Raw genomic sequence first — 27,654 nt, 5'->3', positions numbered from 1 at the left:
CTATGAGTCGACATAGCATCTTTCAAATCTGTAACTCTTGGTGATTGAAAGTATTTGCTATCATATGTATAAATGGAACCATTATTGGTGGAGTCAACACTATCCACAGTTCTCAAAATGGTTGTAAGCCCATTTGCATGCGGTAATCCTCTTTCTTGGAAATGCTGACTGTATTGAAGAATCTCAGAATGAATCATAGTGATATCACCCGCAGTTCCTAAACCTAAACCAATGTATAAAACCAGCTTCTGAGTTCGATGAGGCGGCATCCGAAGATAAACCTGAACGTTGAACGAAATCTGCTGGTGGTATGAAATGTCCACCAGCTTCTTCTGCTATGGAACTTGAATGAGCCAAAGCAGCTGCTGCAGCACTTGCAGTCGTATTAGCAGTCATACCGGGTCCGGATCCAAACAGTGACCCTTGGTCAACCATAAAAGTGTTGTTGGTGTTTCTTGAATCATTGTTGAATGTACTCATGTGAGTGCTTATTTGCGATTTCTCAATTTCCGTAAGCAATGGTTTTTGTGGGTGTAACCAAACAATCAAAAAGTTGTTACCACATGCAAACTCTTCGATATTTTCTGGTCTTATCCTAATTGGAATTTGGTTACCATTTACGTCAGTTGGAAGAACTCTGTTGCTCTTGGTACTTTCCAAATCAGATGGGGAGGAATCAATACCATGGACCCAATATTTATGTAATTTTCTATATTCCACAGCGTCTAATATTTGCTTAAACAACTTTGAATTCTTACAATAATTCTGCAAGTCATGACTGTATTGTTCATCTAATCCTTTCAAAATGTAATACAAGATAATATGGGCAATAGTGTCTTTGAATTTTTGTCTTTGTGTGAATGTAGTAGATTTGTTCACCTTCATGACCCAATGATGGAAAAATGGAATGAAATTGGACACAAAGTTTAAACCCAAAATGCTAATCATATGTTTCAGCACTGCAACCAAAAGCAATACCAATTCTGTGTTTGGAGAATCGTAGCTTTCAAAGAATTTATCAATGTACATGAGAAAGTGGGAAATAAAATTTTGTTGCTGGGTAATGTATTGGTTAGCATCTGGTTGCCTATAATCATGACCCTTTTCTTGACTATCTTTGTCATGATGTAAAATATCGTTGTTCAGACTTCCTGGGTCCAAACGTGGTTGCCTATATGCTGGATCATAACTTTGTTTAGATTTTCCAACTACTAATTCGTTTGCCAAAAACTCATCAAAAACTTTTAAATATTTAGCTTGAATACTGATAAGTTGATGAGTAGTCAAAATAGTTTTAGCATGTAAATCCGATTCACTCTCAGGAGCCAACAATCCTAAACTGATATCCCAATGTTCTAAATTAACATGGTTACGATTAATGGAGCTTGTCTTATTTTTTAAAATAAGGAAAATCTTCGAGATGTTATCTAACAATTGGATAATTACATCATGAATTTGTTCACCTGTAATGGTGGGATTGGTATCGTCAACAAAGCTGCTATCTAAAACAAAGTCCATTTTCAATAAAATTTCTTGGATGGAATCTGGAACTTGATCGTAGTAGTAAATGTGTGTTGTCAAACTGCAGATACAATCCGAATAAATATCGGTTAAAATTGAAATATCACTTTTGTCTAAATCACTGGTTTTCAAGATCAAATCAGTTTGCAAAGTTAATAATTGCTGAATAATATCAGATACAGACAAACCAATCATATTGACTTTAGATGAAAGTAAACCTAATAAATAACGAGCATACTGGAATTGCAGGTTGTAATTAGATTTGGAATTTCCTTCAATATTGATTCTTCCCAAAGTAGCCAACAATGTAGATAAACTGACAAAACGTAATTGAACCGGAATCCATGTAATACACAATTCCAAGAGCAAAACACCCCACTCCAAATCAGTTCCATTGACCATATTATGTTGTACAACTGCACGTGTGACTTCAGATATTTGACTGGCAGTATTAGTATTGAAAAATGACTTCAAGGATGAAAATGCCTCTTCATTGACATCTACCAAAGTTAATGTATCATTAAGAAAATTGTCATCAATTTGTTGTGCTATCACCCTTTGCGATTTTTGCAGCTGAACTCGCGACAATCTCTTACCATTATCTTCTTCATGAAGATTGGATCTTATTTTCTTCTCAAGAACAGTTTGTGAGTTGTTAGTAGCGATTGTTTGAATCAAAGTTGGGATGGATAAAGCAATGAATTTTTTCCCACAAGTCTGGTTGTAACTCAAACATTTAGAGATATAGTTGATGGACATCAAAGAAATCATTTGCCAGTCATATTGAGATACACCAGATCTATCTTTTCCAATGCCAGCCAAAATCAGGAAAACGTCCGTGAATATCTTGACAAATTCTTTATCACCAGTAAACAAACCACCATCTAAATTATCACAAAGGATGCTAAAGGTTTTAACCACGCTTTTACATAAAGCGAGTTCCTTGGTATTAATGATAATCTGCAAAATTTGACACACTTGAAGTGCAAAAACATTTAAGTTATCATTACACTTTTGAATTAATTCTTGAACAATAGCTAATGTGACCTGTAAATTCCCAGTACGGTTTCTATGGACATCATGTTGGGTTTTATCTCTGATAAAGTTGATGACTTTTTCTAATTTGACTCGTCTAGTGGATGCATAGTATAATAAATAACTCAACTCGGATGAGTTTGGTTTCTTGTCAGTAGCCTTTCCCGCAGGATAGCACTGTAAGATCAATTTCTGATGCTTGTGCTGAAATAAATTCATTTAGATCTGTGAAATGTTGGGTATTTTGGATTGGATACGTGTTTTTTTTTTAAAAAAAAGAATAGCAAGTTGATTAGCAAAATATGTATATATATATAATCGACTATTCCAACGTGATCTCTATAATGAACTAAAATTAGAAGGGGAAATTTATGATAAAATGAAAAGAAGAAAGAATAATGATAAATAAAAAAAAAATTAAAAACTTAAAGATTGTGTAAAATGTTTTCCATTGATTTGTTGAAATAGTTGTAAGTTTATGACTGTGAATTTTCCTTTATTCCCCTTTTTTTTCTTTTCGTTGTTTATTTGGATTAAACACAAGGAGGAAAGAAAGAAAAAAAAAATTAATAGAGAAAAGAAAAAAATTTAGAAAGAGCGTGAATCTTACATCAGAGGATCAAACGTATAAAGACAAATTATAGTGGGACTAACTGTTGTCAATTCACCGTCCCACATACTGTAAATCATCAATTAGTGTTATTTAATCTACTTAAAAGTACAGCCGAAGGATTTAATAGATCGACACACTTGCTGAATCAAGTAAGTGTCGACAAGATTTGTAGAGATAATATTGGCAGCCATGGAAAAAAAAAGAAAAACTCTACCACGGATACCACGCTACATTCCCCTGTGAAAATAAAAAAACAGTATGGACCAACACTTTGATTGATTGTGATTCATGCTGATTTCTTTTCTTGTGTGTAATGCATTGAGTAACCTCTTTACCATCCTCGACTAACAAGATTTACTTAATGTGGAGAATGTTCGAAAATCGCAAGACAATGAAATAATCATAATCATAGAGAGAAAAACTTTTAACTTAATTAAGAAATATTCTCGTGAGGGACAACTTGCACCAGATGTTAACCAAAAAGAAAACACGAAAAAAAAAAAAATGAGCTCAAAAATCTTACAGCCATCAAATGTCGCAAAACGCCGATCTTTATTAACTCTATTTTCCATGATCAATGAATACAGTAGTTTAGGCAAAGTTACATTTAACGATTCCAATATGTAGTCACCTTTACCTGGAGTATCTACTTGTTTAATTACATTCAAGATGGTGACCATCTACCGTCAATTTTAGATGAACCCACTATCATTGAAATGTACAAATTGCGTTTATAGCACATGCAACAAGAGTATACAAATGATACGACTTCTTCTCTCTGGTTAAACACTTGCTATGATATGACCAGGTTATGATGTTGAAATGTCAAATTTTTATGTGTCATACAGCTACTAACAATATTTCATTCTACATGTGAGATAAACTAGCAACATTAATATTATCGAGATACACTTGTTTCAAGGGTAAGGAATACTCGAACCCTATATGAATTGTGCGCTGACAGCATCGAGAATTTGTGCCGTACACGTATTCCATTTTATTTTTTTGACCTTTCCGCGATAATCTCTTGTACGGCAGCACAGAAAAATATCAAGAATAAATCATTGCATAGTTTGTACAGATATTGCGATATTACAGCAACAATGGCACCACCATTATACGTGAAAGGAGGTGTTTGGACCAATGTTGAAGATGAGATCTTGAAAGCAGCTGTGCTGAAATATGGTCTTTATCAATGGGAGCGTATAGCATCCTTACTACCTAAGAAATCAGCCAAACAAGTTAAGGCAAGATGGGTTGAATATTTATCACCAACCATCAACAAAACTGATTGGACACAAGAAGAAGATGAAAAATTGTTAAGCTTACATAAGATATTCCCTAACCAATGGAGAAGTATATCCAATGCAATGAATAGAACTGCAGTGCAATGTGTTGAAAGATACCAGAAATTGATAGATGATGTTTCGGGATATCAGCGGAAAGATGACGAAGAGAATTTAGGGTTATCTGGACCTGGTATTGAAACATTACCAGCAGTTGGCGGGTCTAGTGGACCTATCAAAGCAGGGGAAATTAATTTCAATCCAGAAAGTAAGCCCGCGATGCCGGATGATGAAGAGTTGCCAGATGAGGAACGTGAAATGTTGGCTGAAGCTAAAGCAAGATTGGGTAATATCCAAGGTAAGAAGGCAAAAAGAAAAGCTCGTGAAAGAATGTTAGAGGAGAGTAAACGTATAGCATTATTACAGAAAAGAAGAGAAATGAAAGCCGCAGGTATTAATGTAAAGTTGACTACCAGGAATAAAAAGAAAAGAAAAGAATTTGATTATAATGCTGATATATATCAGGAAATTAAACCAATTGAAGGTCCTTATGATATTACTGATGAGACGCGAGATAATCAATTGGAGCAATATAAGTTTACTCGAGAAGTTTCAACTAAGGGAATCAGCATGAAAGAGATAGACGACAGAATAGCCAAAGAAGAGTCTAAACGAAGAAAGGAACGGGAAAAGAAATTCACCAGCAATAAGAGAGTTATTGAAGCAGAAGAGGAATTGGTAGATCAACAAGATAGTACTAAACGCAGAAAATTAAATTTATCGATTTCGGATTTGCCAAAAGAACAAAAAAAGAGCCGTCCCGAAATTGCTAAATTAGTGAAGTCTTTATTTGAAAAATTGCCAGCTCCAAAACACCAACGAGGAAAGGTATTGCCAACATTTGCAAGTGATGTAACGAATGACATCAGCCATGAGAGAACTGAAGAAACAGACAGTATTCAAAATATCTATGACCAGGGCCTGGAGTTGTATAAATCAGAGGTTGTTCAAAGATCATTGCCAATACCAAACCCTGCAAATTTGAGAAAGCTTGATGAAATAGACTTGATGGGTACCATAGAGAAGGGTGTTGTCGAAGAATGTTACAAGTTAATCAAATCTGATTATAAGAAATATGAGGATGATATGTTCGATGCTCCAATTGTAAAACAACTAGATCCAGAATTGTACAATAAAGTAATCAAGGAGATTGACCTAGAATTAAAGAACATTGATAGAAAAGTTGGAGGATCTAATAGTGCCTATGAACTACCGAAAAATTTTGAAGTAGCAGAATCTGCTATCCAAACGTTGCATACGCTTCACAAGAGAAATGAAGTCTTGTCAAGTCAAATGATTTTTCCATCTAATTATGAAGATCAACGACAACAAAAGATACAAGAATTCCAATCGTTGGTGAAAGAATTAAGAGATGTTGATTTGGAATTGACTATTGAAATGAAGAAATCAGAGATTGAAAACCATGCAATTGACAAAGAGATGCAAAATATTGTTAATAAAATAGCTGAATTGGATAAACGAATGACTGGGCTTTCAAGTTCAAGTACAAGTACATAGTGGTGTAGTAAAAGTTTACGTCCCATCAAGTCGATTTTCGTATGTTAAATCGCAGTAACTTGTCTCAGAAACAAAGACAAGAAAAAATTAAAAAAAAAAAGAATCTGTAAAGAACGACATCAATTATTTATCGTTCGGCGTGCGATTTACTGGACACATTGCCACAAACCAGCAGAACTGAATTGATAAACCATTAATGATTCATCATGAATTCAAATCTTCTTTTTATACCATTGAAACAATCTCGTCCTATTGATTTGGGCCATGAATTGAGTGAGGTTATAACCAAGAATTATTTTCAACCACCATCAGTATTTGAAGCAGATTTGGTTCGTTTGACAAAGTTACGAAACAAAATTACCAACATCAAAGATATTGTTGAGCAACAAGAATACAACTCAGACTATGAATCAGTATTATTTGAATATTATGACGTCATCAAACCTATTCAGTCTAAGTTCCCAGATGATTGCATTGAGTTTGCGTGGTATGATACATTGGGCTATGGTCCAAAGGGTCCTTTCCCATATCGATCTTTTAAAATTGAAAAACTAAACACTGTATTCCAATTAGCTTGTTTATATTCACAACTAGCTATTTTAGAACTGAGATATACAGATTTGGGTTTGAAGAAGGCATGTCAATACTATCAGTTGTCATCGGGTTGTTTTGAATTCATCATTAGCCATTTGAAAAATGAACTTGAAGCAGATAAGAATCCTGTGATTTTACAAATACCTAAAAGTTTTCAAATGGAAACCATTCAATGTTTGAAATTCCTTATGTTGGCTCAAGCACAAGAAAACGATATGGCAAAAGGCGATAAACAATGCAACTATGAAGGATTCTGTAATATCTAGATTGTCGTATCAAACTTCGGAATTCTACTCGCAAGCATTGGTTTATGGAAACTCATCTGATTTGATTAAATTGGAATGGATAAATCATATGAAAGTTAAAAGGTTTCATTTCTTAGCGGCGGCTCATTTTAGAAGCAGTACCATTGCTGCAGATGCTGCTCAATATGGTGAACAAGTCGCGCATTTACGAGCTGCAGAACTGGCTGTGGATCAAGCTTTGAAGAGTAAAAAGTATGTGAATTCATTAGTTATGGAAGATTTACTGGGTCTAACTGAAGTTATTAAAACCCGTTTGCGAACAGCTGAAAAGGATAATGACTTGATATATTTGAAGATTGTGCCAAATCAAAATGAATTAAAACCAATCGTGGGTGTGTCCATGGTAAAGCCACTTGAATCAGAGAAATTGATTACTACACCATCTGATCATCCAGTATTCAATGAGCTTTTACCTTACATCATTATCAATGTTGCACAAGCAATGAGAGAAAGACAAGATGATTTTATTAGAACAAAATTTCATGAACCAATTCAAGGTTTGGATAATATGTTAACTAAATTTTTAAATGAACGTGGTTTGCCTGCCTCCATTGATTCAATACAACAACCAGAAAATATCCCTGATTCTATAATTCAACATTCGCAAGAAATCTTGAAAAACGGTGGCTTACTGTTTATTGAAAAGTCTTTTAAGGAAATTCAGAATTTAAACTTTGAATGTAATCATTTATTGCAAGAGTGTAGAACAAGAATAAATTTGGACAGAAATGAAGATCAAATGTTAAGAGATAGACAAGGAACAGCAAGATGGAACAGAGCTTCTACTGATGAAGCAGCAAGTGAACTCATTACCAAAACAGAAAAAATGAGGCAATATCTTGAACAAGCCAAAAACGGTGATGAGATTGTTTATCAAAAATATGTTGAAATAAAACCAATTTTGGAAGTGTACTCGGGTGGTTTCGATTCTTTATCAAGACATATTCCAAATTCACAGTATATTGCATTACCAGAAAGTTTATCCAGTGTGATCAATGAATTGCGTGCTCATTTAAGTCAAGTGAGTACCGTGGAGTCCGAAAGAAAAGATTTTATCCACAATTTGGAAATAAAGAGTCGAGATAATAACATCTTGTCAAAGTTGGTACAAGAGTATAACACTCACAGATCAGAAGTGTACAGTGATCAAGGGGATTTCAAACCAAATTGTTTTGAACCAGTGTATGAAAGACATTTAAAGTTATTTGACTCTGATTTGCATTATATTTCTGAGACTAGAGACTTCCAGGTAAATTTGGAACAAAAGATAGATATTGCCAACAATAAATTTATCCATGAATTCAACAAAGTTAAGAATGCATCACAAGAGAAAAGGCAATCAAAGTTGCAAATTCTAGAGGATGGATACGAAAAATTCTTGCAGATTATTGTCAATTTAAATGAAGGATCTAAATTCTATTCTGATTTTATAGAAAAGGGTACAAACGTATTACGAGAATGTGAAGAGTACTTATACAAAAGACGAATTGAAAGTAGAGATTTGGAGTTGGCAATTAATAATTCATTTCAAGCTGCAAAAGTCACCAATGAACAACGTCAGCTGATAGATATTCCAGTTAGTCATAGTAATGATTCTGATTCAAATTTGATTTCTCCAAGAACAAGTAAACCAGGAATATGGAATCCTAATTCCGATATTAAATTTGGTTAGGTTAATTTAGTATATATACCTCATTGACTTCAAATATATAGAAATTTAGATATATTGAATTTATACCGCGCGTAGTTAACGTGAAAAAAAAAAAAAATAAAATCCATCAGATATACATCACATCATCAATTGCTTCGACACATATGCTAAGAAGAATGACGTCAAAACCAATAATAAGCATTGTTGGTACAACAGGGGTTGGAAAATCCCAATTCAGCATAGATTTAGCGAAAGCTATTAACGGAGAGATCATAAATGCAGATTCTATGCAAATTTACAAAAAGCTTGATCAAATCACAAATAAACATCCTTTAGAAGAACGTAGTGGAATACCTCATTATATAATGGATTATGTTTCATGGGATGAAGATTATCATATTCATAAGTTTAGTCAAGATGCTCAAAAATCAATTGATGATATTCATAATCGAGGAAAAGTACCAATTGTAATTGGTGGAACTCATTATTATTTGCAAACTTTATTATTTAACAATAAAACATTAGATGATTCAAATAAAACTTTAAAAGAATTGACCAAAGAACAATTGGATATTTTAGATGGACCAGTGGATGTTTTGTTTAAAACTTTGGAAGAAGTTGATCCTATTGTTGCAAAGAAATTTCATCCCCAAGATCATAGAAAATTGAGAAGAGCATTGGAGATCTATTATACTAGAGGAGAGAAACCATCTGAGATCTACCATGAACAGAAATTAGATGAATTAGAATCAAGTTCTTTAAAATATAATACTTTATTCTTCTGGGTTTATTGTGATCCTGATGTTTTAAACGAGAGATTGGATGTTAGAGTTGATAAAATGATGGCACAAGGAGCAATTGATGAAATTAAAGAGATGTATGATTTTTATAAAGATAACAAGAAAGATGAATCGTCGTGTACATCAGGCATATGGCAAGTCATTGGATTTAAAGAGTTTCTTCCATGGCTAGAAAACAACCAAGTTGATGAAAAACAATTCAAAGAAGGTATTGAGAGAATGAAAATTAGAACTAGACAGTACGCTAAATATCAAGTAAAATGGATTAAAAAGTCATTGATCACAGAACTAGATAAGGAGTCGGCATTTGATTATGTCAATGGTGGGAAATTGTATATTTTGAATGCAACTGACTTGAATGTATGGCATCAAAATGTTGATGATATTGGAATTCAAATCGCTAAAGAGTTTTTATCAAATGGTGCCAATGGTGTAACTTTACCACAAGCTCCTCCAGAATTGCATGAATTTTTCACTAAGAAAAGTACAAATCAAAGTAACAGAGTCTTGGAGTCACAAGAAAACTGGAAACATTACACTTGTGAAATATGTAAAGACAAGCAAGGCAAACCACTAGTAGCTGTTGGTGACCATAGCTGGAATGTACATATCCAAAGTCGACGTCATAGAAAGAATGAAGAAGGAATCAAGAAACGAAAACACAACGAAGAAATGATTAGGTTGAAGAAATTAAAAGAAGCTAGTTCTGAATAGGCTGTGATAGTAGAAATTTGCATTTAATGTAGAAACCGCTCAAAGTATCTGAGCTCAATTAACGGACTAACTCTGAAGAGTCATTCGTAGAAAATATGATATTTAGATTTTAAAAAAAAAAAAATATTACATACCCCATATCCCTGTACAAACAATCATGAAAGGGAAGGGGCGGAATGCGGTAAATTGTACTTGATTAAGAATGTTTGTGTAATTCTGTGAAACAACCAAATGCACGATAAAAAATTCAGACGCACGTACAAAGCAACAAAAGATAATATTTGAACTCCTCAATTTTCTTATCTTCCCCCTTACTATTGATTCTCTCTCTTTTTTACCAACAGTTGATAAAGGACAATGCTTCTGAGACATATAATTAAAAAAACAACCAGGTTTATGAGATATAAACCGCAGATACCTTTGGTCTACTATGCTGCTACATTCGTGGGATTATCAAGTCAGAATAATGTCCACTTGGGGAGACCAATGGCTACTTCAAATCTGGAAAGATATGATATCGATTTTGTCACCATGAAGAAGACCCCAGTTCACAGAGATGATAATAATGACAAGAAAGAATTTTTGAAGATGGCCAATGATTTCAAAAAGCTATTTCCAACTATAGAATTAGTTGATCCTAATCTGGACTGTATTAGACTTGATGATGTTCTTTACGGCGAATATAGGCAAAGATTTGACGCTAATATTAATGCAATCCACAATGAATCAATTTATGATCTGCTTACCTTTACATTTAATTTTTATCCAGAATTGAAGGATTTTCAAGAATTTATTCAGAGGAAATACAACAATAAGAATATAAGTTTAGATTATTTAAGTGCATCTGAGGTTATCAATGATATGTGTCAGTTTCAAGATTTTTATGCAAAATATAAAGAAGTGAATAAAGAGAAGGTTCACAATTACCGTGACATGGAAAATGAATTCATTAACTTTTTGAGTGACATTCCGGATTTTCCTCAGAGATTAGCAAAACAATTGATTCCAATGGTAGAATATTTTGAGAAAGTAAAGATATTCTTTGCAAATGGTTTATATATGTTTGAGAAGGAATTGGAGTCTTTGGACAAAGAATTTGATTTTGAGAAATTTCCATCAATCAAGGAATTGACGGAACAAATTGAAAGAACAATGGGTCGCTTTGAGGAATTTTTGTCTTCTAATGCTGAGATTAACGAAACATTTTTTAAAATTTTGATTCAATGTATACGTTACAAAGCTTTGAATGAGAAGTTAAAGTCATTGAAAGGTTATAATTTGAATGATATTAAAAAGATAATACAAGATCTATCGTTTGATAACAACGTATCTCAAGTTGAAGAATATTGGTATGAGTTAACTGGTGAAGTTGATTGGAAGTCTCAGCTGCGTTTTCAGACAAATTGCTTCTTGTACAACTTTTTGATTGATATGGGTGCTGTTCCTGAATCCAATAATTACTATGAACTTGCGCCTAAATTGTATAAATTATCAAAGGAAAATTCTATTTATGGGAACGCTGCTTCTGAACTTTTGCGTACCTTGACTGAACAAGAAGTTCTTAATCCAGTACATTTAGGAGCTTACATTAATGAATTCGAGTTTAACCCTAAGTACAACATTTCTGATGACAAGCTCACCAATTTTGTCTTGAATTTTATGTTGACTAGTAACAGAAGCTGGGAAGATACCAAAAACCAAATTACCATGGGACCAACCCCTAGCTCCAAACAGTGTGATTTGACATTTTTTGATCTACTTGTTCAAACTCCAGAATTAACAGAGAAAATCTTCAGTGACCCTGTGTTGGAGAGAGAGTATAAGAGGTTCTGTAACTATCCAAGTGTTCCTACTGATACCGCTGCATTTGAGGATGCACCTGTGTTGCAACAAATTAGAGACGAGCTAGGCGAACTGTTTGAGTCGTTTAACAGTGCATCTGAGTTGGTTCTGTCAATCAAGGAATTGAGTTCAGACTACGATCAGGTGTGTTCAAATATTGTTGAAGCTTCCCGCTATTTTGGTGACAATTTAGTTGCGTTGGATGAACTCATTGTTCGCTACAATGACTCCAAGCGACACATCACACCAAAGATCAAGAATAACTCATTCTACAAACAAATTCCCGATTGGCTCGAATTGGAGAACCACGTTTATGAAATCAGATTCTTGAAGGAGGAGTTGGGTGATTTTAGTGATAAGAGCTACGTGTTGAGTTCTCTTGATAACTTACTGAAGAGTATGCTTGAATATGAAGAGTACTTCCCGGATGTCGACATTGAGAGTTTCTTGAAGTTGAGAAGCAAATTAAAAGAATTTGCACAGAACAACAGCAATGAATGTTTCAAAATATTGGAGACGGTTTTACTCAACCATAGTGCATTCAGTAGATTTGAACAAGAACTTGCAAGAAAATCTGCCGCCACTGACACTGCCACGGCTCCCAGTGATACAGTTTCAGAACAAGAGAATCTTGTCGTCCAACCAGATACGGTCGACACAGAAGCACAACCATATGTCCAGATTCCAGACGATCTCAAGATACACGAGTTTTCCGCAGAGTTGGCTATTCTCAAGGGCATTTTGGGAAGACCTTTCAAGCAAGTCAGTGCTGAAGAGATTCTTAATGTTTTGGACACCGAAATTGAAAATTCGTTTACTGCCAGTGGCACACGTTCCAGCTTGCTTGCATCAAACACATCAGACGTATTCAACTTCCTAAGATTGAAAAGAAAATTGAACCGGTTGTTTGGCATAAATGGCAACAACACGGAAGTGTTGGATGTTGTTCTCAATAGCCAGCTGGTGTTTGATTCATTTGAATCGTTAAAGAAGAATGGACGAGTTGTTGCTGAACAGAAACCAGAGAGTGCTATTGCGAAACAGGAAACATTATTGACAGGAAATGAATTTGAAGTTTTGGGGGACTTCTTGAGGTTCTCTGAATTGTTGTTTAGAAAAGATGTCCATAATGTTTCAGCAGAAGAGTTCAACGAGATGGTTGATCGGTATGGGCGGTCCTTGGATGAATCTGCGTCTTCCTATTTGTTTGTCAAGAGTGTATTGGACCAGTTGAAGACGTACAACTCCAAGATCGAATTCTACCCAGCATTCTTGGTGTGTGTGTATGGCACCAACAGTTTTGGTGATTTGCCAATGACGTCGTACGAGTTGGAGACGTTCTATGAAGACTTGGTGAGAAGCTTGCGTGAGATTGCTACCAACGAGGAGAAGGTTGTGCAAGACACAACATCTGTCGAAAGCAAGTTTGACATTGGTGATTTTGGTGGAGCCAAGATCCAGTACAATGACTCTGAGAGGTTAATATCTGACTTGGATAATCAGAGCAGCAGTGCCGATTTTGAGGCTGTCAGACTGGCAGTGCATTCTGCATTTGAAACTCTGCCCAAGCCTGTTGTTGCTTCTCGTAGTGCCGACGCCAAAGATGAAGCAAAACCAAAGATTATGAAACCAGTGAAGCATTTGAGTGACACGTCACACGAGGTGGACAAGTCTAAGTTGGAGAAGTATTTGCAAGAGGCCAAGAAACAAGAGGAAAGTAAACTCCGCGAGAGAGAGGCATTTGAGTGGAGCAAGAGGGCAGAGGCCAATTCCAAGCGTGCTAAGAGAATCGAGTCAAAGTACTGCATTTTGACACTTGACGGTGAAGTCATGCCTATTAGTGAACAAGCGTTGGGTGCGTTGCCCAAGGAGGATATTTTCAAGGCATTGAACAAGTTTACTAAGGAGGAGCTTGCACAAGCCAGTGAGGCCGTCAAAGACATGCAATCGCGTAACTGGAAGGTTATTGGTAGCAGAGTCGAAGGGGATAAGAAGTACTTGGTGTTGGTCAACAACGATGATGGTGCTGGAAAAGCATTCCGTGTAGTGAGATCACTTTTGGCTACCAGTGGTTTGGTATTGTTGACAGTGATTGGTGTTAACCTCTGGGTTGATGAGACAGACCAGTTCAGTAAAGCTATTGCAGAATACGAAAAGAAGGCGGAGGAAGAGAGAAAGGGACAAGCGGCTGTGGGTCCGTTCTCAGTAGCCCAACCTACCACAGTGAAAACACCAACGGTATTTGGTAAAGAGAATGTTGCTGGAGTTGTTATTCCTGATGATTCTGGTAAGACAGAGAAAGACGGTCAACAAGAGACGTTGTCCTGGTGGCAGCGTTTGATGTGGAGTAAGTAGTTGTGTCTTTGCAGGTTTTCATTTTATTTAGTTATTTGTTTTTGTTGTTTTGTATTTAATGAAAAATGCATTGTTTATTTATTCTGGTCTACTGATTTCCATGCTCGCTAGGGCACAAGATTACACAACTATTCAGACGACTCATAACCTTTTGCAATCTCGATTGGATTGAACTCTCCAATACTGCTGAACTCAGGTTCAAAGTCAGTCTGCAGGGCTAAAAAGTACAATTTATCATCTAGTAGGTATTCAAATTGGTTTCTGTTAGTGAACTGCCGTTCTTTGTACCATGCCACGTAGTCATAGTAAATATTATCGAACCTTCGTGTACAGAATTTAGACATGGCACACAAAACCGCACAAACGAATAGTATTCTTAATGCAAACTCGTTAGCTTGATACAAGTAGGATCTAAACTCGTTGTTGCTGAGTTGAACGATCATGGCAATAAGTGGGTACGGTAATCCATGTTGCATCGTTCGATATATCGCTCTTTCAATAACAACGATGGCTCCTTCTAGAACTGCTTTAACTTCGGGATTGGATTCGCCGTAAACATCATTTAGATCTCTGCGCAATGAATCAGAGAGATAATATCTCTCGTCAAAATCACTAGGCAAGACTGAATCAGAAGGAAATAGTAACGGAATTTTGGAATTGGCCACTTTTGGCAAGTATTTCTCTATTATGAATCTATGAGCACCCAGGAGAGTTATGAGATCAATTTGGCTACGGTCTAGTGATAGGAGTGGCATCACTCTGCCGACATTGACCACAAAGTATCCCATCTGAAGCAAGCATGAGGATAGCAATTCTTTAATGGCACCATCCTGAACATTGTTCGGGTTTTCGACCAGCGAAACAAGGTTTTGTTGGAATGTCAATGCTTTCTGGAAGTAATCCATTCCAGTTTGTAGTAGCTGATTACTTTTCACTATTGCACCATCGTTGCTCCCCACCAGGAGAACATTCAGTTGAATGATTGCCGACACAGCTAACAACGTATACCGCACGGCTGAGTTGTGTCGGAATAAGGGATTGACTTCAGTTTTGAAGGCGTCATCAAAGACATGGTTGTTGTAGAACACCGTGGATTTAGCCTTCTGTTCAAAGAAGTTCAAGAGCTCGACGTCCTGCTGGCTCATTGACAATTGTGAACTGGTTTGTGTCAATACAAGGTCCGTGGTTGGATGATACCCCGATAATGCAGTTTCCTGTGACTCTGGTGACTCACTGGACAGAGCACTTGTTGGAACTTCTGGCTCATATACACATTCTTTTCTCCGGTCTTTGCAATATTCACATGGTTGTCGTTGATCACACTGTGGTGTACAGGTTAGTAATTTCGGCTGGACAAGAAAAATAAAAAATTGAGTTATCAGCCTGGGGAAATAACATACTTTAATTTTTAGCCGTTTGCAACTGGAACATCTTTTGACTGGTCTTCGACCTCTTTTGGATTTTGGCATCTAGGTTGTGGCGAATGGATTAGGTAAGACGGCACAAGTGGTACCTAAGAAAAAAAATATATTCAACAACAAGGGATCTATCTATTGATCGTACAATGAATAAGGAAAACAATGGGCCAAAAAAAAAAATAAGTAAGATGAATATCCGGTCAGGCTGCATAATTTTTTGGGGGATCAGTTGACCGGAAAAGCTCAACAATATCCGAACAATTACGAGCTAGAGAACATTCCACTATCGAACATTTACGGGCCAATCAAAAATTTCTCTTTATACTACTTAACTACTTAGCTACTAGTATTCTAGCTCTGTTGGAGTGGAGTCTGTGAATTCAACGAGTCCATGCTATCTCTCACCTCCTCCAAAACACCGATCTCTGGAGCATCTAATGGCTGGTACAAGTTCTTTCTCTTTTCTATTCTCTTCAACTGCCATGATATTGGGATGACCGGTAAGAAGCCGTGTTTCTCCTCGTGTATCAACGCCCAGAACACAGCTATTACCACCACCCAGTATACATTGTAACTGACAACACTTCCAATGGTGGCAGAATTGGTCCATCCAAGAATGGCCGTGAACAACATCCAGAACACTCCGTCGTCTTGCAACTCACCATTACAACAGTTGACGTGCCACACGGAAACGGCTATATCATACGAACCAGGTCCATGGCCAGTTTCACTCACATCCATGCCTCCACATTGGTCGATGAACCTCTGTAACTCAAAGTTCCACACACCCTTGGAAAACAACCCAGCAGCCACGAGGTACAAGAAACAAGTGGATGTGATTAAGAACACCTTTAACGACATGGTGTTCCCATACTTGTACAATGCGACCCCGATCAACGAACCAATCACCACAGCCAACACAGCTGAGTTCACCAACGCAATCGCCGTGGTGTTCTCATTGATACCGATCCCACCAATCAACGCAATTGCCTCCAACCCTTCTCTCAAGGTGGTGACAAACGGCAAAATAAACATATTGTACTTCTCAGACCAGAGCTCCACCTTGTTCGCCCATGTTGTACCGGCACGGTCAAAGGATTTCTTGTTGTGTGGGTTATTCAAATACCCAGACGACTGCAAGATCTTTCCAAGCTTGGATTTCCATTTGGCTTGCATTTTGTTCACACGGAGAATCTTGACCCCCATGACTGAGATGATTATGCTGGCCAAGATGGAGAACGTACCTTCCCAGTAATGCTCCGCCTTGGACCACAAGTCGCTGCCAATGATGTAGAAAATCCCAAGAATGATGGACCCTATGATGAGACAGACAACCAATCCGAGTAATCCACCGAGCCAGATCTGGAATTGCAAGTATCGACAAAGCTTGCTTTCGTCTTTCTCGAATTCTGTCTCTTCTTCTTCCGTTGTTGTACTAGTAGTTGGCGCAGATGACGTGCCTTCTATACTCAGGTATGTTTGGTTATGGTGTCTAGTAGCTTGTGTTTTCAGTTGGGTATCGTTGAATGTCTGGTGAACAAAAGAGAGTAGCACCGAAATGATAATTGCCGACTCAAGTGTCTCTCTCAATACAACCAAGAAGGTCTGGATGGAGAAGTACTCCTCAAACGTAACAGCCATGATGTAGTAGACGGGTATTGTATGTGATAGTAAAAGAAACAAAAACTTAAACCAGATCAAAAAGACAAAGGAAAAAGTTTTTTTTTATTTATATTTATCTAAACGATCTTTTGGCGGTTGGCCCCGATTTTCGGGACTCCGCACTGATTTTGATGCCGTGTGTCACGCAGTTAAACGGAGATTACTCAGCAGCGTGTATGCGTTAAGCTAGACTAACCAAAAGCTGTTGCCTTTGTGAGTGTTTACATGAACTCATCTTCTGCAATAGTCATATCGATGTTGGCAATGTTTTGGTAGTTTTCGGGGTTTTTGTACAATTTTGGTGTTGATTTTTGGGTAAAAAGGAGGAGAATGAGAGAAAAAAATAATTGATCATGCCCAAAAAGAGATCAAGTTACGAATCCAAAAGTTATGCAGATTGATGACTGAGCATAGACTCAACTATCAAGAAGTTGTCAACACAGAAGGTGACTCAAAGGATACCATTCATCATTGAATAGTTAATCGTGATGAAATGATTATTGTATGTGCGGTCTAAATTGTGGCTGTCATTAAATACTGAATGCTGAAATGAAGCATGTGTGATGTACTTAAATCTTTAGTCAACCACAGCGAAGACAGTCGCATAGTCTGTTCAGTAACACCGGTTTCTAGCGAAAGAGGAGTACCCTAACACTGTCTTGTTTTTCCAAGGAGTGAAAGTTAAATAACTGTATTACGAGCAGCCAACAAAGAAAAGTTTAAGCTTACCTCGTTTCATCAAAATACTGCATCTGGAAGTCCATTCTTTCTCGTTACAACTGAGTGCTAGACCTACGGCTGTACTCATTGCACATCAATTTCTTCTGCTGACATCATGTTGGGCAAATTGGAAATTGGTCCACCACCACAAGTTTTATAAATTGCAATTGATGAACGTCTTGGGACCATAGCAAAACCATCGTTGGAGCACCACAGGACCACGGGACACTTCCTTTTCATTTCGTTGCCCTGCGACATGACATCAAAAGTTAGGCATAACAGAGTGAAAATTCTTTTGTTTCTTTTTTTTTTTTTCTTCTGTTGTTCCCTTGTTCGATTTTGTGTGTCAATTCCAGGTCTGATTTCTCATACTAATTTCGTGTTCCCTTTCAATGATGTTAATGTAAGGAGAAATTTTTTTTTCTAAAAGGTGTTTTGATTATTTTTTTTTTTTTAATTTTATTTTATTTTGTTAGCACAATCACAACTTCTCCCCAGATTCATATATTCACCGAATCACAATGACTGTTGCGCCAAGCAGTGTCTCGACATCGACAATTATATCAACACTAGTTGCGAACTTGGCGTTATTTGGTGCTTTTGTTGGCGGCTTCGTACTATTGCGATTAAAATTCAAACGTATCTATAGTCCCAAATCATCATTTGATCTTGTTCCCGAGGAAAAGAAACCCGAACCACTTCCCAAGGACCCAATTCGATGGATATTTGTTTTGTTGAGTAAGCCGGATTCGTTTTTCTTACAACAAGCCGGACTTGATGGACTAGTGTTTTTACGGTACTTGAAAACGTTTGGATTGTTGTTTTTGTTTGCGTTGACTTCCTATATCATTTTGTTGCCTATAAATGCCACGCACGGGAACAACAACAAAGGGTTTGACAAGCTTTCCATTGCAAATGTCACTGCTCCAAAGCGGTACTACGCCCATGTTGTCGTCGGGTTCATTTTCAATTTCGTGACAATCTTCGTTATCTACCGTGAGTTGTTTTTTTACAACTCAATCAAGAATGTGGTGTTGGCTTCTCCCAAGTATGCAAAAAGTCTTTCCTGTCGAACTGTGCTTTTCCAAAGTGTTCCCGATGCGTTGTTGGATGAGAAGCAAGCGTTCAAGATTTTCAACGGTGTCAAGAGGGTGTATGTTGCCAGAACATCGAGAGAGTTGGAACACAAGGTCGAGGAAAGAGCAGCCATGGTTACCAAGCTTGAGAACGCAGAGAACAAATTAATGAAGTTGGCGGTTAAAAGCAAAATGAAGGCCGACAAGAAGGGTATTCTATTGGAGCCCGTTGACGAAATTAGTTCATATGTCAGTGAGAAGCACAGACCCAAGACCAAGGAAAAGGGGTTCTTCTCTTCCAAAGTGGACACCATTCGATTCTGTCAAGAAAAGATTCCAATATTGGATAAAGAGGTGAAAGCACTCCAGAAGAAATTCAGACACTCGATGCCGTTGAATTCTATTTTCGTTGAATTCGAAAGTCAGTATTATGCCCAAATTGCGTACCAGTCCACGGTACACCACAGTCCGATGAGAATGTCGCCAGCATTCATCGGTCTTTCACCAAAGGAAATTATTCACGCAAACTTGAGAATGTTTTGGTGGGAAAGAATAACAAGAAGGTTTTTGGCGTTTGCGGCGGTGACAGCGTTGGTTGTGTTCTGGGCCATCCCAGTGGCCGCCGTCGGTACCATTTCCAATATCACTTTCTTGACCAATAAATTGCCATGGTTGAGATGGATTTTGAAGATGCCGCATGCATTGTTGGGTTTGGTCACTGGTTTGTTGCCGACCGTTTTGCTTTCGTTGTTGATGTTTGTTTTGCCCATGATCATCCGAGTTCTTGCTAGGATTTCCGGCGAGGTGTCAACAGTTGGAGTCGAATTGTGGACACAGAATGCGTACTTTGCCTTCTTGATGGTCAACGGGTTTTTGGTTACCGCGTTGGCGTCGTCGGCCACGGCCACGGTCACCGAAATCGTCGAGAAACCCACATCCGCAATGAGTATCTTAGCCAACAAATTACCCTTGTCATCGAATTTCTACATATCCTATATTGTTCTTCAAGGTTTCTCCATAGCAGGAGGTTCGTTGTTCCAGATTGTTGGTCTCTTTTTGTACTACGTTTTGGGTTCCATTTTTGATAACACCGTTCGAAAGAAATGGGCCAGGTTCAGCGGGTTGGGAAGTGTCTCTTGGGGTACCGTGTTCCCAATTTTCACGCAATTGGCGTCCATCACGTTGGCTTATTCAATCATCTCGCCTTTGATTCTTGTCTTTGCTTGTGCCTCGTTTTTCTTGATTTACGTTGCGTATGCACACAATATCACATACTGTTTTGTTGAAGGTCCAGATGCGTACGGCAGCCACTACCCCCGAGCACTTTTCCAGTCATTCTGTGGGTTGTACTTGAGCGAGGTTGTTCTCTTGGGTATCCTTGCAGTCGGTAAAGGATGGGGTCCAGTGGTGTTGCAACTTATTGTGTTGTTGGGCACTGTATTTGCGCACATTCATCTCGGGTGGGCATTTGATCACTTGCTCCGTGTTGTTCCAATTGACGTCATGAGACCATTGGACGGTGTTTCCAATACATCTTCATTTACTGGCCCAACCGAGTACGAGGCAAAGGTGTTGAACAGGAAGAAGAAGCGTACTGCTTTTGACAAGGCGTACCAGGAGGAGCAGGAAGAGGAAGATAAACTTAAAGCAGAGTTGAAATTGCAATTGGAGTCCGACAATGATCAAGAACTGGCACTCGATTCCACATGTGTCGTGCCCTTGCTAGCAGACCGTGACTTCAAGTCTACTGTCTTCAATAACCCCATTGTCCGATTCATCAGACCAGACGTGTTTTTGAATTTCCGGTACGTCAAGAAACTAGTTCCTGCTGTATTTAACGTTGAGCCTGTTGTGGTGGACAATAAACATGCTTATGATGCGCCTGCTATTTCTGCCAAGTGTCCTGGTGTTTGGTTCCCCGCCGATCCAATGGGATTAAGTGAAATTGAAATCGAACAATTGTCTCCGATTGTTGATATCAGCACAGATAATGCTACATTCAACAGCAAAGGGAAGATCGTGTTCCTTGGGAAACCTCCAAACTAGAGTATATAGGTTGACGATAATATAAACAGATAGAGAAACATAAATGTGGGGAAGGTTCAAACCAAGTCGTGCGAGACCTACCGCCAGATTGAGCATCGATTATGTTTTTTTTTTTCCTTTTTTTCTCCATTTATCATATGCCGAGGTACAGCAAATTGTAGTTTAATTCTCTTTGACTAATTTCTATTACGAACAGATTCACACAGATCCTTATCCGTTCATTTCGTTTTTTTTTTTCTGTTTTCCCTGTGTTTTAGAATGTCGTTATTGATAACTTTAATGAAACTGTCATCACCATCATTTGGCACTGCTTTAGGCAGATTAGCATTAACCAATCAACATTTATTCACATCCAGATGTTCCTCCTCTTCTTCTTCGTCACAACAACTTCCGGATATCATTCCTTATAACCAAGGTACCAAATATACCCCAGATTATGCTAATTACGCAACCACTTCCCACGGCAAAGTTGTTTCCTATTTTCATGATATTGCGTTAGACCTCAACAAAGAAACCAAAGAGGCCAATATAGTTATAGAAATCCCACGTTGGACCAATGCCAAATTTGAAATCAATACTAAATTAGCAGGAAACCCCATTGTTCAAGATACAAAGAACGGGAAAGTACGATTTGTTAAGAACCTATTCCCCCACCATGGATATATCCACAACTATGGAGCATTCCCACAAACCTGGGAAGATCCAACCACTAAACACCATGGGTTGTTTGGTGACAATGACCCTGTTGATGTGTGTGAGGTTGGATCAAGGATTTTATCTACCGGAGACATTAAACGAGTTAAAATCCTAGGTTCTTTGGCCTTGATTGACGATGGTGAATTGGATTGGAAAGTGATTGTTGTGAATGTTGACGATCCTTTGGCAAAGCAAGTGAACGATATTTGCGACTTAGATGAGAAGTGTCCCGGCTTGTTGGATACCACTAGGCAATGGTTCAGAGACTATAAGTTGGCTGATGGAAAGCCACAGAACGAGTTTGCATTTAATGGCGAGTACAAGACTGCTGATGAAACCATTGAAATCATCCAGCAATGTCATGAAAGCTGGCAACAGTTGATCAATGGACAAATCAAGAGTGAGAAAACACCAAACATTACAAACACTAGTATCAAAGAGCTGCCTGGGTTTGTTTCTAACATTGATGTGCAATTGCACACACCAGCCAAGACCAATGCCGTCATTCCAATAGATGTCGAGCAAAACTACTTCATAAAGACCGACTGAAACGGAATGTCTATTTTCTACAATATATATTAATGTATATCAATCTAAACACCGTTGATTAATTGAAATAATCTTTGAAATCTCTAATTTCGTCAACGACCGTTTGAACAAACTTATCAAACACGTCACCCCCTTGTTGGATGATATGCTGTTCTTCAATAGAACTTGGACTTATTTTAGAACTCAAATACTTTGGGTGTTTCAATAAGTTCTCAATACACACAATAAAGTCATCCCTTTTAGCATCAGAATCCAATCCTGGCAAAACCCTTAAATCAGTAGAATCGTCTGTTGCAGTTGTGGTGGTGAGACCTCCATGAGCTGCGTGAATACTTCTCAAATAAGAAGTGACATCCATTGATTTAAGTAAATCGTAAATCAACAATATTTCGCTTGTTTCTGCAACCAACCCGGTGGATATTTTAATACTGGACGCATCCTGTGCCCAACTATCAATGCCATATTGAGTTTGTTTTCCAAATAATTGTAAAGCAACGCATACTTCTGGCACAATCGAGGATCCCAATTTGAACAAACTAGTAATAATAATTGGCAATATGCCATTAATCCAAAGTCTATGATATGGAGCACCATGACTTATTGAAACACCACCAGCTCTGATTGGTTGTGAAATTGGACTTTCCAACAAAACCACAAATAATCCGGATGAGACAATCTTTTCTGCAATCACTTGAATTGACATTAATTCCAATAAATACATCAAACTTAATTGTGCAAATATAAATTCATCATTAACTTCAATTGAATGGGAGAATGAATAAAGATTCAATAATGATTTTATAGTTCCGTGTTGATCAATCGAGACAGCCATTTCCTCATGCAACATGGATCCAGCTTTTGCTTTGACAAATACCTTCAAGATAGACAATATAATCATTAAGTCATCGATTCTATCATTCATTTTGGTTGACTTAAATGCTCTTTGACTTCTTGAACGGTATGCATCATTCTGTATTTCAATAAGCAACACCTTTGTCCCCTTTATAACAATATTGTTAAACAAATCCCTGAACAAACTCAAATATTCAGCTAAGATTTTTGAATCACTCTTGATTAAATTTAAGGCACAATATAAAAGCTTCAATAATGGTTTATAGTATCCTTTAGATTCAGCCAAATTTGCAAAGAAATCCATACTACTCGAAGATAACAAAGTTGAACTGCTTTTAATAATCTCAAATATTTTCCTGTCATCAGCATCTTGTGATTTTGTTTTCGAAAAGTAAGTGTACATCAAAAAGAATGCCAATTCAATTCTTTCACAATAAATTGAGTTAAATGTGTCGGTTGGTATTCCTTCATTGATATTCAATTTCAACAAGTCATTAATAAAATCTAAAACTCTCGCATGCAATGCACCTTCATATCTTCTGCAGAAACTTGTAATGAGAGCACCAAATGATTTGGCGCTAGCAAATTGGGAGTTTAAGTACTGAAAATTGATACTAGATGCAATAATCTGTTCTCTAATTTGCGGCCATTCCGGTTCATTTTTAAATAATGAGTCCATGAGTGCTAAGTTATATACAGAAGTAATACCAAATCTATTTCTCTTCGTCAAGCCACTGGTGAATTGTGATAATTTAAATCCAGTGAAAGCGTTTTCAAACGCTATCTGCAAGTTATAATCCAAATTAGGTTGATAATTGGTGATGGAAAACTTATTTCTGGCAAGATCAATAAACTCGTCGGAATTGACAAAATTGAGAATCTCTTTCTTACAGGATTCATTTCGTGTGGAGAATAGATAAAGTGCCAAAATCTCGGCAATTTTAGATACAAGTTTCAATTCATAACATCTACTGATGAAGCTTTCTGATGAATCTGGGGGATCTAATATTTGTAATTTCACACGGCTAATCAAAGTTTTGATGAAATCCTCGTCATGTTGGCTTTCCTTCACAGTGGTCCATGAATTACATGCCAAAGAAATAGCGTCAACCAAATGGATGCTAACTGAATTTGGGTAGTATTTCATATCTCTAATATTCTTCTTCAAAATTTGCAATAATGACACTTTGGTTTCAATCTTTGTATTTTCATCTTTTTTAGTAAAATCACCGAAAACATCTCTTCCTGTGATGAACAATACAGCAAGACCTTCTTGTTTGCCATTCATTACAGCGCAAATAAAATCATACAAAGAAATCTTCATCTTGTAATCATCAAAAGAATTGTCTAGGTCTGCAGCCAAGGAATGCAACAACACTTGTGCGTTGAAGTTACCCAAGTGTGATAATAAAGAAGGAGGAGATTCAGTTCCCCAATTACCATTAGTCAAACAAGTCAAAAGATCTAAGATTTCTTTTCTGACTGATTCATATCTAGAATACGACAAAACCAACTCTGGTGCTTTGGTAAACAATTTCTTTTCAAATGACAGTGGCTTAAAATTCAAAGATGATCTTATAGTGATGATGAGTTGAGAAAAGGAAAAGGCACAACGGATCCAGTTATCATGCCAAAAGGATGACACATCAGTCAACTCGTACAATTCCAAATCCTTTGAAAGATTTTCAATCATTGTAATTATTGGGGCACCAGCACGTGAGCATGTTTCATCTGGTATTAAGAATGCATCCAAAATATACTGGGCAGATTCAGCAAAAACTTTGGTAGCCTTTTCATGAGCAGGAACTCCTTCATCAACACCATAAACGCTTGCAAGAATAGTTGAGAGTACATCTAATACCAAAACACCAATTTCCAACTTCTCATATGGTTGTTCATACCTACAATAAGCAAAAGTTTCAAATAAATCCATCAAGTGACCCACAAATTTACGCATGATTACGCTCTTGGATTTTTTAGGGTAGTCCTGGTCCAATGACAAGCAATTCTGTGTTAATGCTTCTGCCAATTTGATTAACGAAACTGTGAAGCTATAATCTCCGTTGACCATTTCAACGGCACCAAATATAACCGCAGCTAAACCTTCTTTTCCATTGGTTGCCAATAAAGCAGACTTGGATAAATATGGCCAGATTCTGTATGAAAGAAATGGCATTAATTTGGTTAATAAGTCAACAACAGCCACTAAGATCTTGACGTTTCTCAAATGCAATCCTTGTTCCAAGAGTCGTAAAATCACTTCGAGAATATCTGAATCATCAGTATAAGCAGACATGGCCTCTAAAACCAATTTCGTATCATCAATACCATTGTCGAGTACAACTTTGTTCAACAAATTCAAAATATTAAGAACCAAATCAATTGCAACGACATCTGAATTGTTAAAAATTTTAGAAACATTTTGTAAGACTCTTCCAAGAAATGCCCATCCATTGTAATTATACAAAAAGGTGACCAAGACTTCATTTGGATCAGCAGAAGGTAATAATTTAGCTTTTGTACCTGCGCTTAAAACTAAAGACAATTTCTTGTTGGTTTCAAATGGAGGGTATACATCAATGAATTGTGTAGTCTTGACTAATTCAGTGTTTTGATCATCGATCTGGTACATTTTGTCAAATTCGCCCTTCTTGAAAACTTGAATATATGATTTTAAATCATTGAACTCATGCAAAGCAAAATTACCGTTAATAGAAGCCAATTGTATGTATGGGTTTAACATCAATGGGAATTTGGTACGGGCAATAATTATGGCATTGGTGGTGGCTTTGTTTTCAAAAAATCCTTCGATAATGTGATTTGGGCAATTGCCAATGACACTTGATATAGCTTCCGTGACATCTGGCGAAAGAGTAACCAATGGCATACATGCAATTATCAAGGAAGACAAAATTCCTGAGTATAATTTATCAAATTTCAACAATTCGTTTAATTTCCTTAGGGAAACAAAAATTTCCAAATCAGAACATTTTTGGTTGATGATGTTTATGAGATTCTCCAAATGATCAAAACTGAATTCCTTAAGGAAAGTTGTCGAAGCTGGCAAGGAAGGATACTCTTGTAAAAAATAAAATTTTCTCAACAATATAATGGACCAACTGTATAAAACAACAGGATTAGTGTTGGATGTATTGGCGATGGCATCATTAATGTATTTAAAGATTCCAATATTAGCCATCATGGTTTCATCACTTGCATTCTGATTGACATTATCAAAACTGTTAGTCAAGTCCAAGTATTGTACACACAATATGGTGAATAACCCATGAACCATGGCAAAAGACTCATGGTACTTAATTGAAGGTCCTAAAACAAGGGCAAAATTTGTATCTTTCATTAATTTGAACCATTCTTGTACAATTGGACCTGTTACATTTGGATTCTGAACAGACAATTCGATTAAAACTTTACTTGCTTCTATACAAAACAATATAGTTTCATTGAGGATAGTATTGTCGATATCTTTGGAAATTCCGGTTGTGAAGCTCTTTCTGACTAATTGCTGTGTAGTCTTTGCAATAGATTCAATGAGGGATTTGATATAGTCTTTGGATAAGAAGACATCTTTTCCTAAATTTTGTATTACAGATGATGCATAATTGTTTGTTTTATTACTCAAAAGTTCAATGACAACTCTCAAGACAATTCTTCTTTCTCTTAAAATTTTGGCAATGTACAATTGTAATCTCTTGTTTTCATAATACTTTTCATCGTGCAATTTGCTTTTAATGGCTTCCAATTCCCAAGTGGTGGTTCTTGTGGGAATCTTTTTGTTGGTTTGACATATGACTCTTACTACTTCTTTAAGTTCCAAATGCAAAGTGGTAGAAATGATCTTTGCATCTTTGATGATTTGTGGAGTTATATTGGTATATAAAACACTTCTAAGTGATATATCTTTGGTATCATCATTCAAGGTCTCATTATCCAGTTGTGATGTAAATGGGGATGGATCTAAAAATACCTTGCTGTTTAATAGTAAAAATTCATCCAATGCATCAGACAAGTAAGGATCTTGACAGTCTTTTAATAAAGTCAAAACATTATCAAAAGTCCAATATTGGGTAGGTTGGATTGGCTTCAAAGGTAACTTGTCCTTACTCTTCTCGAGTTTTTCTGACGGTTTACTTAATTCAACCAATGATGTAGACATGATTGTGGGCGAATGTTTGACTGTGGTGCTTGTAATGGTTGTCTTGTTGATGGTTGTTTTTTTTTTTTGTCTCTTTGGTTTGCGCAGATCTTGAGCAGTAAAAATTTTCGAGTTGTGTTGAAAGTGAGAAGTGAAATGAAGGTCTGTTTTTGTTTCTCGCTTCTGTT

At 37.0% G+C, this 27,654-nt stretch overlaps 10 protein-coding genes across 10 annotated transcripts; 6 read left to right on the top strand and 4 right to left on the bottom strand. All coding sequences in view use genetic code 12, as the record gives it.

The window, feature by feature from the left end:
- Positions 1-204: 204 nt before the first annotated feature.
- On the bottom strand, positions 205-2,775 carry CTRG_03424 (uncharacterized protein; the record flags this gene model as incomplete). Its single annotated transcript, XM_002549081.1, has 1 exon — positions 205-2,775. One exon carries the CDS (start codon positions 2,773-2,775, stop codon positions 205-207), a length of 2,571 nt encoding a protein of 856 aa, XP_002549127.1.
- Positions 2,776-4,272: 1,497 nt separating this feature from the next.
- Positions 4,273-6,033, top strand: CEF1 (Cef1p; the record flags this gene model as incomplete). Its single annotated transcript, XM_002549080.1, has 1 exon — positions 4,273-6,033. One exon carries the CDS (start codon positions 4,273-4,275, stop codon positions 6,031-6,033), a length of 1,761 nt encoding a protein of 586 aa, XP_002549126.1.
- Positions 6,034-6,870: 837 nt separating this feature from the next.
- On the top strand, positions 6,871-8,604 carry RIM20 (Rim20p; the record flags this gene model as incomplete). Its single annotated transcript, XM_002549079.1, has 1 exon — positions 6,871-8,604. One exon carries the CDS (start codon positions 6,871-6,873, stop codon positions 8,602-8,604), a length of 1,734 nt encoding a protein of 577 aa, XP_002549125.1.
- Positions 8,605-8,747: 143 nt separating this feature from the next.
- CTRG_03421 (tRNA dimethylallyltransferase) lies at positions 8,748-10,097 on the top strand (the record flags this gene model as incomplete). The annotated part of the gene is made up of 1 exon (XM_002549078.1): positions 8,748-10,097. One exon carries the CDS (start codon positions 8,748-8,750, stop codon positions 10,095-10,097), a length of 1,350 nt encoding a protein of 449 aa, XP_002549124.1.
- Positions 10,098-10,454: 357 nt separating this feature from the next.
- On the top strand, positions 10,455-14,294 carry CTRG_03420 (uncharacterized protein; the record flags this gene model as incomplete). The annotated part of the gene is made up of 1 exon (XM_002549077.1): positions 10,455-14,294. The coding sequence occupies one exon, from the start codon at positions 10,455-10,457 to the stop codon at positions 14,292-14,294; it is 3,840 nt and encodes a 1,279-aa protein (XP_002549123.1).
- Positions 14,295-14,422: 128 nt separating this feature from the next.
- CTRG_03419 (uncharacterized protein) lies at positions 14,423-15,763 on the bottom strand (the record flags this gene model as incomplete). The annotated part of the gene is made up of 1 exon (XM_002549076.1): positions 14,423-15,763. One exon carries the CDS (start codon positions 15,761-15,763, stop codon positions 14,423-14,425), a length of 1,341 nt encoding a protein of 446 aa, XP_002549122.1.
- Positions 15,764-16,063: 300 nt separating this feature from the next.
- On the bottom strand, positions 16,064-17,353 carry FTH1 (Fth1p; the record flags this gene model as incomplete). Its single annotated transcript, XM_002549075.1, has 1 exon — positions 16,064-17,353. The coding sequence occupies one exon, from the start codon at positions 17,351-17,353 to the stop codon at positions 16,064-16,066; it is 1,290 nt and encodes a 429-aa protein (XP_002549121.1).
- A 1,262-nt stretch (positions 17,354-18,615) lies between these two features.
- On the top strand, positions 18,616-21,216 carry CTRG_03417 (uncharacterized protein; the record flags this gene model as incomplete). The annotated part of the gene is made up of 1 exon (XM_002549074.1): positions 18,616-21,216. One exon carries the CDS (start codon positions 18,616-18,618, stop codon positions 21,214-21,216), a length of 2,601 nt encoding a protein of 866 aa, XP_002549120.1.
- Positions 21,217-21,474: 258 nt separating this feature from the next.
- Positions 21,475-22,461, top strand: CTRG_03416 (inorganic diphosphatase; the record flags this gene model as incomplete). Its single annotated transcript, XM_002549073.1, has 1 exon — positions 21,475-22,461. The coding sequence occupies one exon, from the start codon at positions 21,475-21,477 to the stop codon at positions 22,459-22,461; it is 987 nt and encodes a 328-aa protein (XP_002549119.1).
- Positions 22,462-22,519: 58 nt separating this feature from the next.
- Positions 22,520-27,487, bottom strand: NUP188 (Nup188p; the record flags this gene model as incomplete). Its single annotated transcript, XM_002549072.1, has 1 exon — positions 22,520-27,487. One exon carries the CDS (start codon positions 27,485-27,487, stop codon positions 22,520-22,522), a length of 4,968 nt encoding a protein of 1,655 aa, XP_002549118.1.
- Between the last annotated feature and the right edge of the window lie 167 nt (positions 27,488-27,654).

This window comes from Candida tropicalis (genome assembly GCF_000006335.3).
Source record: "Candida tropicalis MYA-3404 genomic scaffold supercont3.4, whole genome shotgun sequence".
Taxonomy (NCBI): domain Eukaryota; kingdom Fungi; phylum Ascomycota; class Pichiomycetes; order Serinales; family Debaryomycetaceae; genus Candida; species Candida tropicalis.
Note: the sequence above shows the minus strand (reverse complement) of the source record. Positions and strands in the feature narration are given on the sequence as shown.